Raw genomic sequence first — 16,324 nt, forward strand, 5'->3', positions numbered from 1 at the left:
TAATGGGATGTACGTATATTTCCTTTTTCTACACCACGTAAATGGCTGTAGTACAATGCAACTTCACCGCCGAAAGGCACACCAACTCAAAAAAAGTAAAACAATGTAAAATCAACGCAGGACGGCTAATAGGACGTATGTATCTATCCTATTAATACACCCTGTAAATGGCTGTAGTACAATGAAACTTCACAGCTGAACGGCAATTATGACATATATTTTTTCCTATTTCTACACCCCAAAAAATAAATATAACAATCACAATTCACTGCAGAAGGTCAATTAAGACGTATTCTTTTACTTATAACTACACCCCAAAAAAAGAAATATAACAATTCACTGCAGAACGGCTAATGGTTTGTACGTATATTTCATTTTTCTACACCACATAAATGGCTGTAGTACAATGTAACTTCACCGCCGAAAGGCACTTATAACATATTTCCCCCTTTTTTATCCTTTAATACACCCCCCCCCAAAAAAAAAAAATTACGCAGAACGGCTAATGGGACGTACATATCTTTCCTAATAATACACCCCGTAAATGGCTGTAGTACAATGTAACTTCACCGCCAAACGGCACTTATGACATATATTTTTTCCCAGAGTTCTTTGCTCCATGTCCTAACACATGCAGCAGTTTAGGAAAAAATGTGATTCATTACAACGAAGCGTCAGGAAATTCGGATTCAGTGTGATTTGAATTTTTCCCGAAATTCGGATCAAATTCCACTTCATCAACTTTGATTGGCTCATCTTTAATTATTCAAAAATTTCTGAAAATTATAATAATAATAATAGATGCTGTAAATAAAGTGGTATTCCCATGTCAGACTTTGATGGCATATCCGTAGGATAAGCTAGCTATCAATGTCAGAGAGGTGCAGTGTAAAAGCAGCTGCCATATGCCGCTGTTCCCCCGCTTACCGCCGTGGACCGCCCACCGCTGCAGTCCTGGGCTCTGTCGCTGTGCGTGCTGTGGTACTGAGGATTCCGCACAACAGGTTCCACTCAGCTCTGGCCACAGCATGGATGCTGCTGGTTTCTGGTTACACTGCCCTAAGGGTGGCGAGCATCACTCCCTGGGCTGTATGGGTTGGGTCATGTGACCTCGCTTACCAACCCAGGCTCTCCTGCAGGTACTGAAGTGGTTCAGCCGCCTTCCCAGATGCCTCAGTGTCAAAGTCCTTTTGTTTGCTAAGTTCCTGATACTCACGTGTGTTCCTGACTTATACTTTGTTCCTGGACTCTGCTACTCATCTATTCCCTGCCTGCTTGCCTTGAGTCTTCTGTTGCCGACCCAGATTGCCTGACCTGTACCTGTGCCGCCTGCCCTGACCTTTGCCTGTCTGACTACGCCTCTGCTTCATCCTTTGGTCCTGCACTGTTGTTCCTGGTAACGACATTGCCTGCCTGACTATGCTTGTATTTCTGGTACCAGCTGTCTCATGTACCTTTCTTCCTCAAGAGGTAGCGACCTGGTGTACCCCTCAGGAAAGTCTATCCACACCATCAGGGGCACTGTGAAGAATCGAGGGGTATACTTAGACAATGCTATTAGGGGAGGTGGGACAAGTGGCACAGTGGGTTCACACCTGCTGGTTCGTGACATGCAGGTCCCACCTCTGGGACCCGCTCTTATCTCCAGAACAGACTACCCGAAGGGAAAGTGAATGTACCTCTCATACATGACCACCCTCCATTCACCGCTATGGGAGTTCCAAAAATAGCCGAGCCAGCGCTCACCTATTACTGCAAGTCCCATAGCAGTGAATGGAGAGCAGCCTGTGCATATGTGGTATGCTCTCCATTCAATTCAATGAATTTCTGAGCATGCTAGTTCAGCTATTTTCATAATTCCCATAGAGGTGAATATGGAGAGCATGCCATGCATGTATGGTGCGCTCTTTACTTTGGGGACCCCATTCTGGAGATACGTGCAGGTCGTAGAGGTGGTTGAGTGCTATAATAATGATAAGAGATAATAAGAAAACTGTGGCAGTGGCAGTGGCAGTATTGAGATGGGGTTAAAAACTCCATAAGGGTCCAACACACATCACTGTACACTGACATTGTTTTACAACTAAAAAATATTACATTGAAACCCTTGTTTTTGCTATACTGCATGCATTTTATGGTGTATTTAGCAGCATTTTTTGTATCTGACTAGGTGAACCACATTTTTTCTAATGTTTTTATGTAGAGAAAAAAAAGAGGTCAAAGCACCAGTAAAAAAAATGCCTAAAGCTTCAGCATACTTCAATTTTTTTTTAAATGCCAGAGACCCCAAAATGCCAGGAGCAAATAAGGAAATATGTTTCATATTTACTATATTTCATATATCTAACATCTGCAGTTTAAAAAAAATGCAGGTGGACAAAATGCACTAAAAATGCTAAAGTGCACAAAAGTGCAATTGAAAAACAACCCTATGTATGAATCCAAATGAGTTTCTACTTTATATAAATGAGAACTTACCTTGGTAGTCTGAAGATGATAAGAATTAAAACAAAGAAAGAAGGTAACAACTTAATGTTAGGGATACACAGGCTCCCTAGAAACTTTCAGCTATCACCGGCAATGGACCCCCTGTGTCTTTGAAGGCCAATAAGTGAGGCAGCTAGTGACCTAGATATTAGCTATTAATATCAAAGGGGTTCTTCAGAATTTACAGCCAGGTCCATAAATATTGGGACATCAACACAATTCTAACATTTTTGGCTCTATACACCACCACAATGGATTTGAAATAAAACGAACAAGATGTGCTTTAACTGCAAAATGTCAGCTTTAATTTGAGGATATTTACATCCAAATCAGGTGAATGGTGTAGGAATTACAACAGTTTGCATATGTGCCTCCCATAAATCAAACTTTCACTTTTTAATACTTGGTTGCAAATCCTTTGCAGTCAATTACAGCCTGAAGTCTGGACCGCACAGATATCACCAGACGCTGGGTTCCATCCCTGGTGATGCTCTGCCAGGCCTCTACTGCAACTGTCTTCAGTTCTTGTTTGTTCTTTGGGCATTTTCCCTTCAGTTTTGTCTTCAGCAAGTGAAATGCATGCTCAATTGGATTCAGGTCAGGTGATTGACTTGGACATTGCATAACATTCGACTTCTTTCCCTTAAAAAAACTCTTTGGTTGCTTTTGCAGTATGCTTTGGGTCATTGTCCATCTGCACTGTGAAGTGCCGTCCAATGAGTTCTGAAGCATTTGGCTGAATATGAGCAGATAATATTGCCCGAAACACTTCAGAATTCATCCTGCTGCTTTTGTCAGCAGTCATCAATAAATACAAGAGAACCAGTTCCATTGGCAGCCATACATGCCCACGCCATGACACTACCACCACCATGCTTCACTGATGAGGTGGTATGCTTAAGAACATAAGCAGTTCCTTTCCTTCTCCATACTCTTGTCACGGCTGAGGATGGGGGAAATCCTCAGCCGTGCGATGATGTAAGATGTCCGGTCGCTACTAGGCCAGAACCACAGAATTAGGGAGCTGGTCACCTCCTAATGCGTCCCTAACGCTGACCCTGTCTTCTGTCTGCATGAGCCGACCTTGATGGTAGGAGGGCTCATACGCTGGAACCTTATAGTCCCTACAAGCCCTCAAGTCGGCCCTGAACTAGAGACAGAGTAAGACAACCCACTCCTCCTAGACACGGAGGAGCAGGAGTCTCACTGGCCAAGCAGCATGAAGAAAGGGAACATAAACAGGTCTATGGATAAGACAGGTGAACCCACACAGTTCCACACCTACCTGTCTCAGCCTAGCTGACTGGATCCCTGTGCTGGCATGCTGAAGATCACCACGCATCCACACACAGGGACCCAGATCCATAGCTGCACTAAAACACAAGGAAAGATGGGACATCAACAACACATCAAAGGAAATAAACTTATGACCGGAAGGGTGGCCCTTACAAGAAGGATGGAATCCACAGGAGGCTGCCTCAGCCAAGCATGACTGAAAGCAACCTACTGAGCTGTGCTCCAGACACAGGCTTTATAGGGCAAAGTGGCCACACCCACCGGTCAACCACACCCAGTGACACAACACACACACTGGGAAGGAAGTTAACCCTTCCAGCACACAGAAGGGAAAATACACATACAGGGGAAGTGACCAACCTGATCACCCTGTGGCTGTTGCCGCTGGCAACGACATGGGTGGCAGCCGTCCTGGGAGACAGCCCGAAGACCGAGACACTGCCACCACATGTACATAATACCAAACGTTGCCACGGGCAGCCACAGCGAAAGGACGATGTCCGTGCGCACCAAACAACAACAAGTGCACACCAGACATACAAACAAAGTGCATCCACACTCGCACACAACTCCCCGGGAACCGCACACATAGCTGTTGTCCGCGGCAACCGCACTGAGGCCAACTACAATATGCCTCAGCTGCGGTTGAAACAACAACCACAACCGCGGGCAACTGTATGCGGCTCCCAAGGAGTCACGACCATAACCGCGGCCGTGACAACTCTTCTCTTCCCATCACTTTGGTACAAGTTGATCTTGGTTTGATCTGTCCATAGGATGTTGTTCCAGAACTGTGAAGGCTTTTTTAGATGTTGTTTTGCAAACTCTAATCTAGCCTTCCTGTTTTTGAGGCTCACCAATGGTTTACATTTTGTGGTGAACCCTCTGTATTCACTCTAATGAAGTCTTCTCTTGATTGTTGACTTTGACACACATACACCTACCTCCTGGAGATTGTTCTTGATCTGGCCAACTGTTGTGAAGGGTGTTTTCTTCACCAGGGAAATAATTTTTCGGTCATCCACCACAGTTGTTTTCCATGGTCTACAGGGTATTTTGGTGTTGCTGAGCTCACCGGTGCGTTCCTTCTTATTAAGAATGTTCCAAACTGCTGTTTTGGCCTCGCCTAATGTTTTTGCTATCTCTCTGAGGTTTGTTCTGTTTTTTCAGCCTAATGATGTTTTGCTTCAAAGATAGTGACATCTTTTTGGACCTCATCTTGAGAGTTGACAGCAACAGATTCCAAATGCAAATAGCACACTTGAAATGAACTCTGGACCTTTTATCTGCTTATTGTAATTAGGATAATGAGGGAATAACACACACCTGGCCATGGAACAGCTAAGAAGCCAATTGTCCCATTACTTTTCGCCCCTTAACAAGTGGCAAGCACATATGCAAACTGTTGTAATTCCTACACCGTTCACCTGATTTGGATGTAAAATTAAAGCTGACAGTCTGCAGTTAAAGTACATCTTGTTCATTTCATTTCAAATCCATTGTGGTGGTGTATAGAGCCAAAAATGTTAGAATTCTCTTGATGTCCCAATATTTATGGACCTGACTGTACATATTGATAACCTATCGTCTGGTTAAGTCATTAAAATCAGATCAATGGAGGTCCAGCAGCTGCTATGCGATGTAGGGCACTGTGCTTGGTAAACAGCTGATTGGGGTTCGGCGAATGCCAGGAGTCGGACCACCGCTGATCTCATATAATCCTGAGGATAGGTCATTAATATGTGAATCTCAGAGAATGGTTTAATTAGAAATGTAGGGCCACTAAGCATCCAGAAAAATACAATTAAACAGTGAATGTGATAGACTATGTCCCTGGTGGTCTTTGACAGTGAAGGGATCTGTTTGCCTGGTGGTCTACAGGTGTAAAAGTGTAATCTAAGGCCTCATGCACACGACCGTATGTATTTTGTGGTCCGCAAAAAACGTATCCTCAAAAAATACGGATGACATCCGTATGCATTCCGTATTTTGCGGAATAGCTGGCCCCTAAAAGAACAGTACTGTCCTTGTCCGTAATGCGGACAATAATAGGAAGGACATGTTTTATTTTTTTGCGGAACGGAAATACGGACATACAGAGATGGAATGCACAAGGAGTAACTTCCGTTTTTTTCCCTGACCCATTGAAATGAATGGTTCCGTATACGGTCCACAAAAAAACCTGGAACGGACACGAAAAGAAAATGCGTTCGTGTCCATGAGGGTTAAATCAGGGGAAGAGTTAATGTCAATATGTTGGTATCCCTTATTCTGTTTATGTTTGTTTTAATTTGTAGATTGCATTTGTTTTGGACAGGAGGGATCAGCACATAAAGAGTAAGTAACTATCAACCATAAAATAGCATACTATAAACACAGTGCATTCTAACCCAATAGAGTTGTCAGTACTGTATTATGGAAATATGAAGGAGGAGGAGGCTGGAGGGGGGGGGGGATTGGGAGGGTTATGGGTTGGTAATACAGCAGGCTATTTAACCCCAGGGAGAACCCTGTACAGTGTACACCAGGAGACAGCTGCAGAACATCCTACTACAACTCAGAAGGACTCACCATGAGCACAGCTGGGCAAGTAAGGACACTCACTTGTTCACTTCCGTTGCCATTAGTTAAAAAAAATTGTAAATGCATAATACAACACATAGCAGCATACAGAGCAAATTTATTCCAGCATAAACCCGGGTTTGCTAGTAGTTTTGTAATGGCATTTTGCCAACATATGCATTTTTTCCTACAATTAAAAAACATCTACTCCAGACGTTAGCTGAAAGTTTTATGGGTTTTCCGAAAAGCAGTAAAATGTTCTTTTTTTTTTTTTTTTTTAAGTGGGCCTTTTTTTAAATTGCAGTGCATATTTTTATGTGCATGGCATTTTTTTAAACTGCAAATTTGTTTCAGCAATTACGTTTTCCTTTTCAGGCGTTTTTCCATACTTAGTCTATAGTATAGGAAAACTGGCCATAGCAACTTGTCACGTTTCATTTTTCAGAACTGCTTTGCAAAATGAAAGATGGAATATGGGCAACTAAGCCAGTTTTTCCTTTACACCAGTTTTGATATGGCCTCATGCACAAGACCGTTGTTGTGTCCCGTGTCCGTTGTTCCGTTTTCCGTGATTTTCTGTGAACCCATTGACTTTCAATGGGTCCATGGAAAATTCTGAAAATGCACCGTTTGTCATCCGCGTCCGTAATCCGTGTTTTCAGTTTGTGAAAAAAAAAAAAATTCACGGACAACGGTTCGCGGAAGCATTCAAGTCAATGGGTCCGTGAAAAAACACGGATGCACACAAGATTGTCATCCGCGTCCGTGATCCGTGTCCATTTTCATTTCACTTTCCCTCATGTCTGGAGATCCTCCAAAAATCAAGAAAGTCTCACGGAAACAAAAAATGGAAACGGATCACAGAACAACAGAACCCCGTTTGGCGGACCGTGAAAAAATACTGTCGTGTGCATGAGGCCTAAGTCTTCCCCAAAGTGCCTGAAAAAAACACTTTTCATATGTTGGGGGAAAAAAGTCACAGAAAAAAACACCATTATGAAATGCAAGTTTTATGGCATTTTTAGCAGCAAAAAAAAGTTCCAAATGTATATGTTTAGGAATGTAAAGCAGTGTTTACCCTAGTCCGGCTCATTTTCTACAGGTCAAAAGTCAGATATATTTAGTCATGGAGTATATGGTGTCAAACAACAGATAATAATATGTGACACTGATATTAAATGTAGTACAAAGGTGTGTTGTATTGTGTGCATGCCGGTGTCATTAGGTGTTATACTATGTGTGCATGGCTGTGTCATTATGTGTTATATCATGTGTGCATGCCTGTGTCATGATGTGTTATATCATGTGTGCATGCCTGTGTTATTATGTGTTATATAATGTGTGCATGCATGTGTTATTATATATTATATCATGTGTGCATGTCTGTGTTATTATGTGTTATATAATGTGTGCATGCATGTGTTATTATATATTATATCATGTGTGCATGTCTGTGTTGTTATTTTATGTTATATCATGTGTGCATGCCTGTGTTATTATGTGTTACATAATGTGTGCATGCCTGTGTTATTATATGTTATATCATGTGTGCATGCCTGTGTTATTATATGTTATATCATGTGTGCATGTCTGTGTTATTATGCGTTAGATTATGTGTGCATGCCTGTGTCATTATGTGTTATATCATGTGTGCATGCCTGTGTTATGTGTTATATTATATCATGTGTGCATGCCTGTGTTATTATGCGTTAGATTATGTGTGCATGCCTGGGTCATTATGTGTTATATCATGTGTGCATGCCTGTGTTATGTGTTATATTATATCATGTGTGCATGCCTGTGTTATTATATGTTATATCATGTGTGCATGCCTGTGTCATGATGTGTTATATCATGTGTGCATGCCTGTGTTATGTGTTATGTTATATCATGTGTGCATGCCTGTGTTATTATGTGTTATATCATGTGTGCATGCCTGTGTCATGATGTGTTATATCATGTGTGCATGCCGGTGTCATTATGTGTTATATCATGTGTGCATGCCTGTGTTATTATGTGTTATATCATGTGTGCATGCCGGTGTCATTATGTGTTATATCATGTGTGCATGCCTGTGTCATGATGTGTTATATCATGTGTGCATGCCTGTGTTATGTGTTATGTTATATCATGTGTGCATGCCTGTGTTATTATGTGTTATATCATGTGTGCATGCCTGTGTCATGATGTGTTATATCATGTGTGCATGCCGGTGTCATTATGTGTTATATCATGTGTGCATGCCTGTGTTATTATGTGTTATATCATGTGTGCATGCCGGTGTCATTATGTGTTATATCATGTGTGCATGCCTGTGTTATTATGTGTTATATCATGTGTGCATGCCTGTGTCATTATGTGTTATATCATGTGTGCATGCCTGTGTTATTATGTGTTATATCATGTGTGCATGCCTGTGTTATTATGTGTTATATCATGTGTGCATGCCTGTGTCATTATGTGTTATATCATGTGTGCATGCCGGTGTCATTATGTGTTATATCATGTGTGCATGCCTGTGTTATTATGTGTTATATCATGTGTGCATGCATGTGTTATTATATATTATATCATGTGTGCATGTCTGTGTTGTTATTTTATGTTATATCATGTGTGCATGCCTGTGTTATTATGTGTTACATAATGTGTGCATGCCTGTGTTATTATATGTTATATCATGTGTGCATGTCTGTGTTATGTGTTATATTATATCATGTGTGCATGCCTGTGTTATTATATGTTATATCATGTGTGCATGCCTGTGTCATGATGTGTTATATCATGTGTGCATGCCTGTGTTATGTGTTATGTTATATCATGTGTGCATGCCTGTGTTATTATGTGTTATATCATGTGTGCATGCCTGTGTCATGATGTGTTATATCATGTGTGCATGCCGGTGTCATTATGTGTTATATCATGTGTGCATGCCTGTGTTATTATGTGTTATATCATGTGTGCATGCCGGTGTCATTATGTGTTATATCATGTGTGCATGCCTGTGTTATTATGTGTTATATAATGTGTGCATGCATGTGTTATTATATATTATATCATGTGTGCATGTCTGTGTTGTTATTTTATGTTATATCATGTGTGCATGCCTGTGTTATTATGTGTTACATAATGTGTGCATGCCTGTGTTATTATATGTTATATCATGTGTGCATGCCTGTGTTATTATGCGTTAGATTATGTGTGCATGCCTGGGTCATTATGTGTTAGATTATGCGTGTATACCTCTGTCATTATGTGTTATACCATATGTGCATGCCTGTGTTATTATGTGTTATATCATGTGTGCATGCCTGTGTTATTATATGTTATATCATGTGTGCATGCCTGTGTTATTATATGTTATATCATGTGTGCATGCCTGTGTTATTATATGTTATATCATGTGTGCATGCCTGTGTTATTATATGTTATATCATGTGTGCATGCCTGTGTTATTATGTTATATCATGTGTGCATGCCTGTGTTATTATATGTTATATCATGTGTGCATGCCTGTGTTATTATATGTTATATCATGTGTGCATGCCTGTGTTATTATGTTATATCATGTGTGCATGTATGTGTTATTATGTGTTAGATTATGTGTGCATGCCTGTGTTATTATATGTTATATCATGTGTGCATGCCTGTGTTATTATGTGTTATATCATGTGTGCATGCCTGTGTTATTATATGTTATATCATGTGTGCATGTCTGTGTTATTATCTGTTAGATTATGTGTGCATGCCTGTGTCATTATGTGTTATACCATGTGTGCATGCCTCTGTTATTATGTGTTATACCATGTGTGCATGCCTCTGTTATTATGTTTTAGATTATATGTGCAATGGGCGGGAGATGGTGTTTACTACTTGGGTTCCCTTAAAGTGAATAGTTTTGTCGTGACGCCAGTTGCATTTCAGCAATGAGGGATGGAGTACACCTAAGTAGATGTTCTTGGTGGTTTGTACCAAGGATAGGAATGCCACAATGGTGTATAGGGTGTAGGGTTGGCCTAATGGCCCTTAAAGTTGTTGCACGTGACACTGTGCTCCTATCTGGATACACTGTAATCCCAAACATGGCCGTCCTTTGCAATAAAAGGGGTAGTTGAATGGTGGGGATGATTAAATAAATTGAGTCCAGACCTTGTATATAGTTGAGCAGCAGCTTTACTTGAATAAACTTTCTTCAAACAGTCTTCAAACTTCATCTTGGTCGCCAGCGAGCTTTGGCTTAAATTCCTGGCAGGCGAACACACTGAGCCCTGCTACATTTACTACTCTTTGTCTCTGCTGTGCTGTTCGGATTAAATAGGAACTTTCCTTTGCTTTATGCTGCAACTTAACTTTGTCATCTGGTCTGTCTCTGTCTTTATCTTTATCCTAATCTTTATCTTTATCCAGGGAACTATACGTCTGGATTGTGAGACTTGTAGCTTGGACCTCTAGGTCCAACAGAACTGATGGTGCTCAGCTGACTCAGGCAGGGCTTGCCCAGCAGGGATGAGCTCCCCTGATTCCTTCCCTTTAGAGGGGGTATGCTCAACTGACTTTTGCTAACTAAACTCCTCCCAAGAGGGAGAGAAGAGAATGGAAAGAAGTTTCCATCCTCTGTCCCTGTAGATCTGTCATTGTTGTCGCCATCTGCTGGTGAACCAGGTACATTACATGAAACATAACCGTTGCATGGAAAAACATATACATGTTTGCAGGATCAGGAATAAATGCATACATTTACATTAGGTTAACGGTTTGAGGTAGTAGAGAGGCGTAAAAGGTGGAAATGCCACTCTGGGGAGTTACACATGCCTCTGTCATTATGTGTGCATGCCTCTGTCATTATATGTTAGATTATACGTGCATGCCTCTGTCACTATGTGTTCAATTATGTGTGCATGCCTCTGTCATTATGTGTTATATTATGTGTACATGCCTGTGAAATTATGTGTCATATTATGTATGCATGCCTGTAATAATGTGCTCTGGCGACAAACACTACTTCTACTGGCTTTAACTGAACTTTACTGAAGTCTTAAAGAGGACGTGTCACCTCTCCTGACATGTCCATTTTAATAGCTCCATGCATTCCCTGTGTATAACAATTCTGGATCATCTATTCTTATGGTTCTATGTTGTGCCATTCTTTTATTATTCCTGCTAGAAATTATCAGCAGTCTGTAGTAAGGGTACAGAAGGGTGCTAACCAGTTGGGGGCGTGTCCCTGCACAGTCTGACAACGGCAGCAATGATTGGACAGAGTCAGACTGTGCAGGAACACACCTCTAACTGGTTAACACCACTCTGTACCCTTACTAAAGACTGCTGACTAGCAGGAATAATAAAAGAATGGCACAACATACAGACATTAGAATAGATGCTCCAGCATTGTTATTACATGTGTAAAGAATGTAGTTATTAAAAGAGGCATGTCAGGAGAGGTGACAGGTCTACTTTACCTCTAGATCAAACAAGCAAAACAGTTATAATGAATACGTAGCTTTTCAGTTGTGATGCTGCATAAGGCCTACCAGACAGTGATGGTCTCTCTTCAGTGGCGTGCCTACAGGCCAGGAGACTCCCTTTCCATCCACGTGTGTTCTAAGACCTCACTTGCCTGCTGTCTCTCTATCACAGTCCTCTGTACTGGGGCACTACGTGATTCCTCTGTACTCCTTACTCTGGAGTTCTTGTAGACGCTATTCTGTGTGAGGAGCATCCCACCACAACATTTTCCTCTATTGCTCAAGCCTCTTAATGCTGTGATTTTCTTCCTCCTTCCTCCCAGCACTGCCTTCTTCCACCACCCAGACTTCCCGTTTCTCTGACCATAGCCCTTTCATTGTATTCTATGACCATCTAGTGGACAAGAGGCCACACTGCAATCCCTTATTACACCTTCTCTCCAGGGATTAAAGGTTACCACCCAGGCAGCCTGAGTTTTCATGATGTAATCCTTAAATAGGGTAGGCCTTTGGCCAAAGTTGGTAAATTGGGAGTGCCAGTAGGAGTGGAATAGATTCCTCTGCTGAAGATTCTTCTCCGTTTTCTCCTGTCTCTGTGAGAGGCATACTTGTCCTGTGTTCCAATGGTGGTGAGTCAGCTGCTAAGGGAAGACACCACCCTTCAACATCAACTGGTGTAGCTGGTGTGGAGGAAACACTCTCACTTGTGACAGGACGTCTGGTCACGAAGGCGCACCACCTCAACAAATTTTGGTGCACTGTCCTAGCAGGTCCCTGGTGCCCACCACCAACATAGCTTTCCTATTCTCCGAGCAGCCTTCACCTTCTTCACCATCACTTGATCTTCAATCTGCAAGGAGAGTTCTCTTAACCCTCGGTTCACCACCAAATCATGGAGGCCCATACGGTGGGTGACTAGGTTGTTTATATACTGTACCTTTCATTGATGTTCACCCATCCAAGTCTGATGAGTCCATTCCTCCACTTTCCTTTTGTTCTGCAACATCATGAGACGGAAGAGACATCTACCCTTTTATGCTGAACATTAGCATGAAAGACGTGTGTTAACAAGCGCTGTTCCCGTAGGGGTGATAAGGAAAGGTCCATGTCTTTCTTATCTGGTAGAGGCGACATAGCTCCTCAATCATCTTCTCCTCAAAAAAGGGACTGCATTTGCGCAGGGAAGCCATATGCTGGAATAAAATTCTTCCACAAGGCAGCAGTCTCCGCCATTTGGTCACAGTAGAAACAGCAACTGCACACTTAGTGGAGGGACCGACGATGACTAACAAGTATTTATACACTCGGATTTCTCTACATTGAGGTAGTCCATCATAACTAGCCCTAGTGGATAAAAAGACTGGATAATTCCTATCGGCACCTGCTGTTCTGCTGCCCAAGCAAGGCCACAATTCCAGCATCTGTTACATACATTCTCAGCTAGCTTCCTCATTCTGGGGTGGAAATAGTACCTCTGTAGCCACTCAAAAGTCTTAGCAGGGCCAAAGTGTTCTTTCTTTTCATGCATCTACTTTACTATTCCCTCCACCTTCTTGGTGGGTATCACCACTTGCCAGGTAGGGCTTATTTCAGAGGATAACTGTACTCGCCTATAGAGTACTCTTTCTCAGACAATCAGCCGATCTCACTGCTGCCAGAGCTTCTTCCCATCAGGTGGAAGAGAATCTCGCTTATCTGAGGTGGAGCAAAGTCCCAACTGAATCCAATCTCATACTCTTCTTCATATATAAAGGGTCAAATTGCTGCCAACCCCTCCAGTTTGCTTCGGACGCCCCAACCCAAGCTCCAACTTCAGCATCTAGAACAGCTACTGAGCTCTCTGGCTGATTCATTTGACTGAAGTCAGGCATCTCATCTCATTCTCGGTCTTCATCCATGATGCCGGTGTGTCTTTCAAATGGGTTACGGGACATTGTATCTACAGTCGAAACTGCATATTAAAGTTATACTTGCCGAGCCATCCACAGCTTCCAACTTGGCAGCCTCTAGAGGTACTAGTTGGTTATTTTCAGTCACTAACGTGAACTGGGTACCATTCAAAAGATCAGCAAACTTCTCTGTTACGGCCCAAACTACTTCCAACAATTCCAACTTGAATGAAGTGTAGTTATCAGGGTTTTTGTCACTGTTGCTCAATGTCCAGCTGGCATATGCAATTACTGTTTTCTGGCTGTCCTGCACTTGGGTTAACACGGTCTCTAGTCCTCTCAAGCTTTCATCAGTCTGTAACACAAAGGACAGATTGTAGTTTGCATAAGCTAGTATGGGAGCACAAGTTATTAATCTGTTCAATTCTAGAAGGGCCTGTTCAGTCTCAGCATTCCATGGAAGCATCCTTCTCTTGGCCTATCTGGGGGAATCCTCCTTAAGAAGAGCTGCGATCTTGGCAAAGTCCCTCAGGAAACATCTGTAATATCCCACTAGTCCCAAAAAGAACTGTAGTGCAGTGATCATCGGAGGTGGGCCAATGCTACACTGCTCGAACCTTGGACTCCACAGGCTCGACCCCATCTTTGGAAATGATATGACCCAGGTGTTCAATGCTCTCCCAGAACAAATGGCATTTGTGAGGCTTCAACTTCAAACCAGGGGCCTCCATGTTAGTATCTAATCAAGCTGTTCTAGGTGTTCTGTGAATGAGGATGAGAAGGTAATTATGTCATCATGGTAGCTGAGCAGACACTCATAGCTCCCCTAGGTCCCCCAGACATAGCTCCACCAGTCCGAACAGCATACGTAGGAATTCAAGCAGCCCCAAGTGGGTAATGAAGTCAGTTTTCTCCCAGTTTTTCTCGGCAATTGGCACTGGCAGTATCCGCTGGCCAAGTCCAGAGTTTTCTGGCACGACCCAGGGCCGCCAATGAACCTTCAATGCAGGGGAGCAGGTAGCTATCTCTCAACATGCAAGCAATGAGACATCTATAATCCACACAAAATTGGATGGTGCCATCCATTTTCTTTACTAGAACAATTTGGGAGGTCCAGGGGCTCTTACTTGGTTGTTTCACCTGCTGCTTCTGCATCTGCTTTAGCATGGCCTTTACTTCTTGGTACAGTGCTGGAGGAATCTGTCAGTAACGCTGCCGTATCGGATGAGCATCACCAGTTGGGCTCTCATCATCCCTCTGAAATAAAGGCTCCACCGTCACTGTAGTGCCCTGCAACTTTTAACCTGTGCCCATGGGCAGTGGGGCTAGCAACACTTGTCTTGCTTGCACTTGCAAAGGTTTGGAATATGGTATTCTCACATTGTCCAGTCGCCCCATGACTTAATCCAATTCTGCCTTTACCTGGTACTGTCTAAATGCTCGCTGCAAGGCTCGGTGGGGCAGACAGTTTTCCAGTACAAGCTTCCAATACTTCGGCCTGAATTCCTGAAACATCAATCCATCAATGTCTTGCAGCACATTCATACCTAGAATTAATGGCACTTGAGAGTCCATAGTGTTGTCTACCATCACCACTCCCTATCCTTTCACTAGTCAACCCAACATCTCAATATCAGCTAGCATGATCCCTAGGTCTTGAATTGGAAGGTTATTGGCAGCTTTCAAGTTCATCCACGATGCGCTGTCTTAAATAAGGAAGGTGGGAAATGTGTTTCAAATGGCATCTTAGCTAGAGTTGTAACATGCGAGCCTGTGTCTACTGTAATAGAAATTTCCCTTTCATGCACTGACATTCTGGTGAGCCTGTGATAGACTTCTGTTTATACATGGCAAACAATCTTAGGAGGCAGGGGGAGGAAACAAGCAGCAGCCTGAACTGTTTCCTACTACCTCAGGCTCCCTGCAGACCCTGTAGCTCAACTCTAGTAAAAGATCACAACCCTGCCCTACTGATATGAGCTAAAGGTCAGCCAAGCAGCGAGAGCCTAGGAAAATAAATAGCAAGTAATCATCGCCAGTCAGTAAAGCTTCAGCACTGATAACTTTACTGACTGCTTTTTTAAAACGTAAAGGGGTTTTTACTGATGACCTATCCTTTGGTCTGGTATCTGATCAGGTCTGACACCTGGGACCCTGCCGATCAGCTGTTATGAGAAGGCAGTGGCACTCCTGTGAGCGCTGCTGCCTTCTTTGCAGCTTACAAAACAAAGCACCGTATATTGTATAGTGGCTGTGCTTGAGATTTTACCGACCAGATACTAATGACCTATCCAGAGGATAGGTCATCAGCAAAATAATCTTGGAAAGGCCGTTTTTTTAATTTTTTCCATTAGCAGAGAAGAAAAGAAAAAAAATATTTTTCATCAGACCCCCAATGCTCTTCTGACCTAACATAAGATCCCCAATCCTCATCAGAACTCCAAATCAGACCCCCAAAATAAGACCCCCAATGCTCAGATCAGACAACACAAATCAGACTCCCAGTGTCAGACCCCCCGTTCTCAGATCAGAACCCCATGCTCAGATCAGACCCCCCATTCTCAGATCAGACTCTCCATGCTCAGATCAGAACCCCTATGCTAATATTAGACCCCCCATGCTAAGATC

General features: G+C 42.6%; 1 protein-coding gene across 1 annotated transcript in view; it reads left to right on the forward strand.

The window, feature by feature from the left end:
* Nucleotides 1-6,275: 6,275 nt before the first annotated feature.
* LOC122944187 (alcohol dehydrogenase 1-like) overlaps nucleotides 6,276-16,324 on the forward strand; it is a 34,487-nt gene continuing 24,438 nt past the window's right edge. The window contains exon 1 of the mRNA XM_044302415.1: nucleotides 6,276-6,373. Coding sequence (XP_044158350.1) covers nucleotides 6,356-6,373 — 18 coding nt within the window. The 5' untranslated portion in view covers nucleotides 6,276-6,355. The remainder of the gene's footprint in view (nucleotides 6,374-16,324) is intronic.

The sequence above is a fragment of the Bufo gargarizans genome, chromosome 1, assembly GCF_014858855.1.
Source record: "Bufo gargarizans isolate SCDJY-AF-19 chromosome 1, ASM1485885v1, whole genome shotgun sequence".
NCBI lineage: Eukaryota > Metazoa > Chordata > Amphibia > Anura > Bufonidae > Bufo > Bufo gargarizans.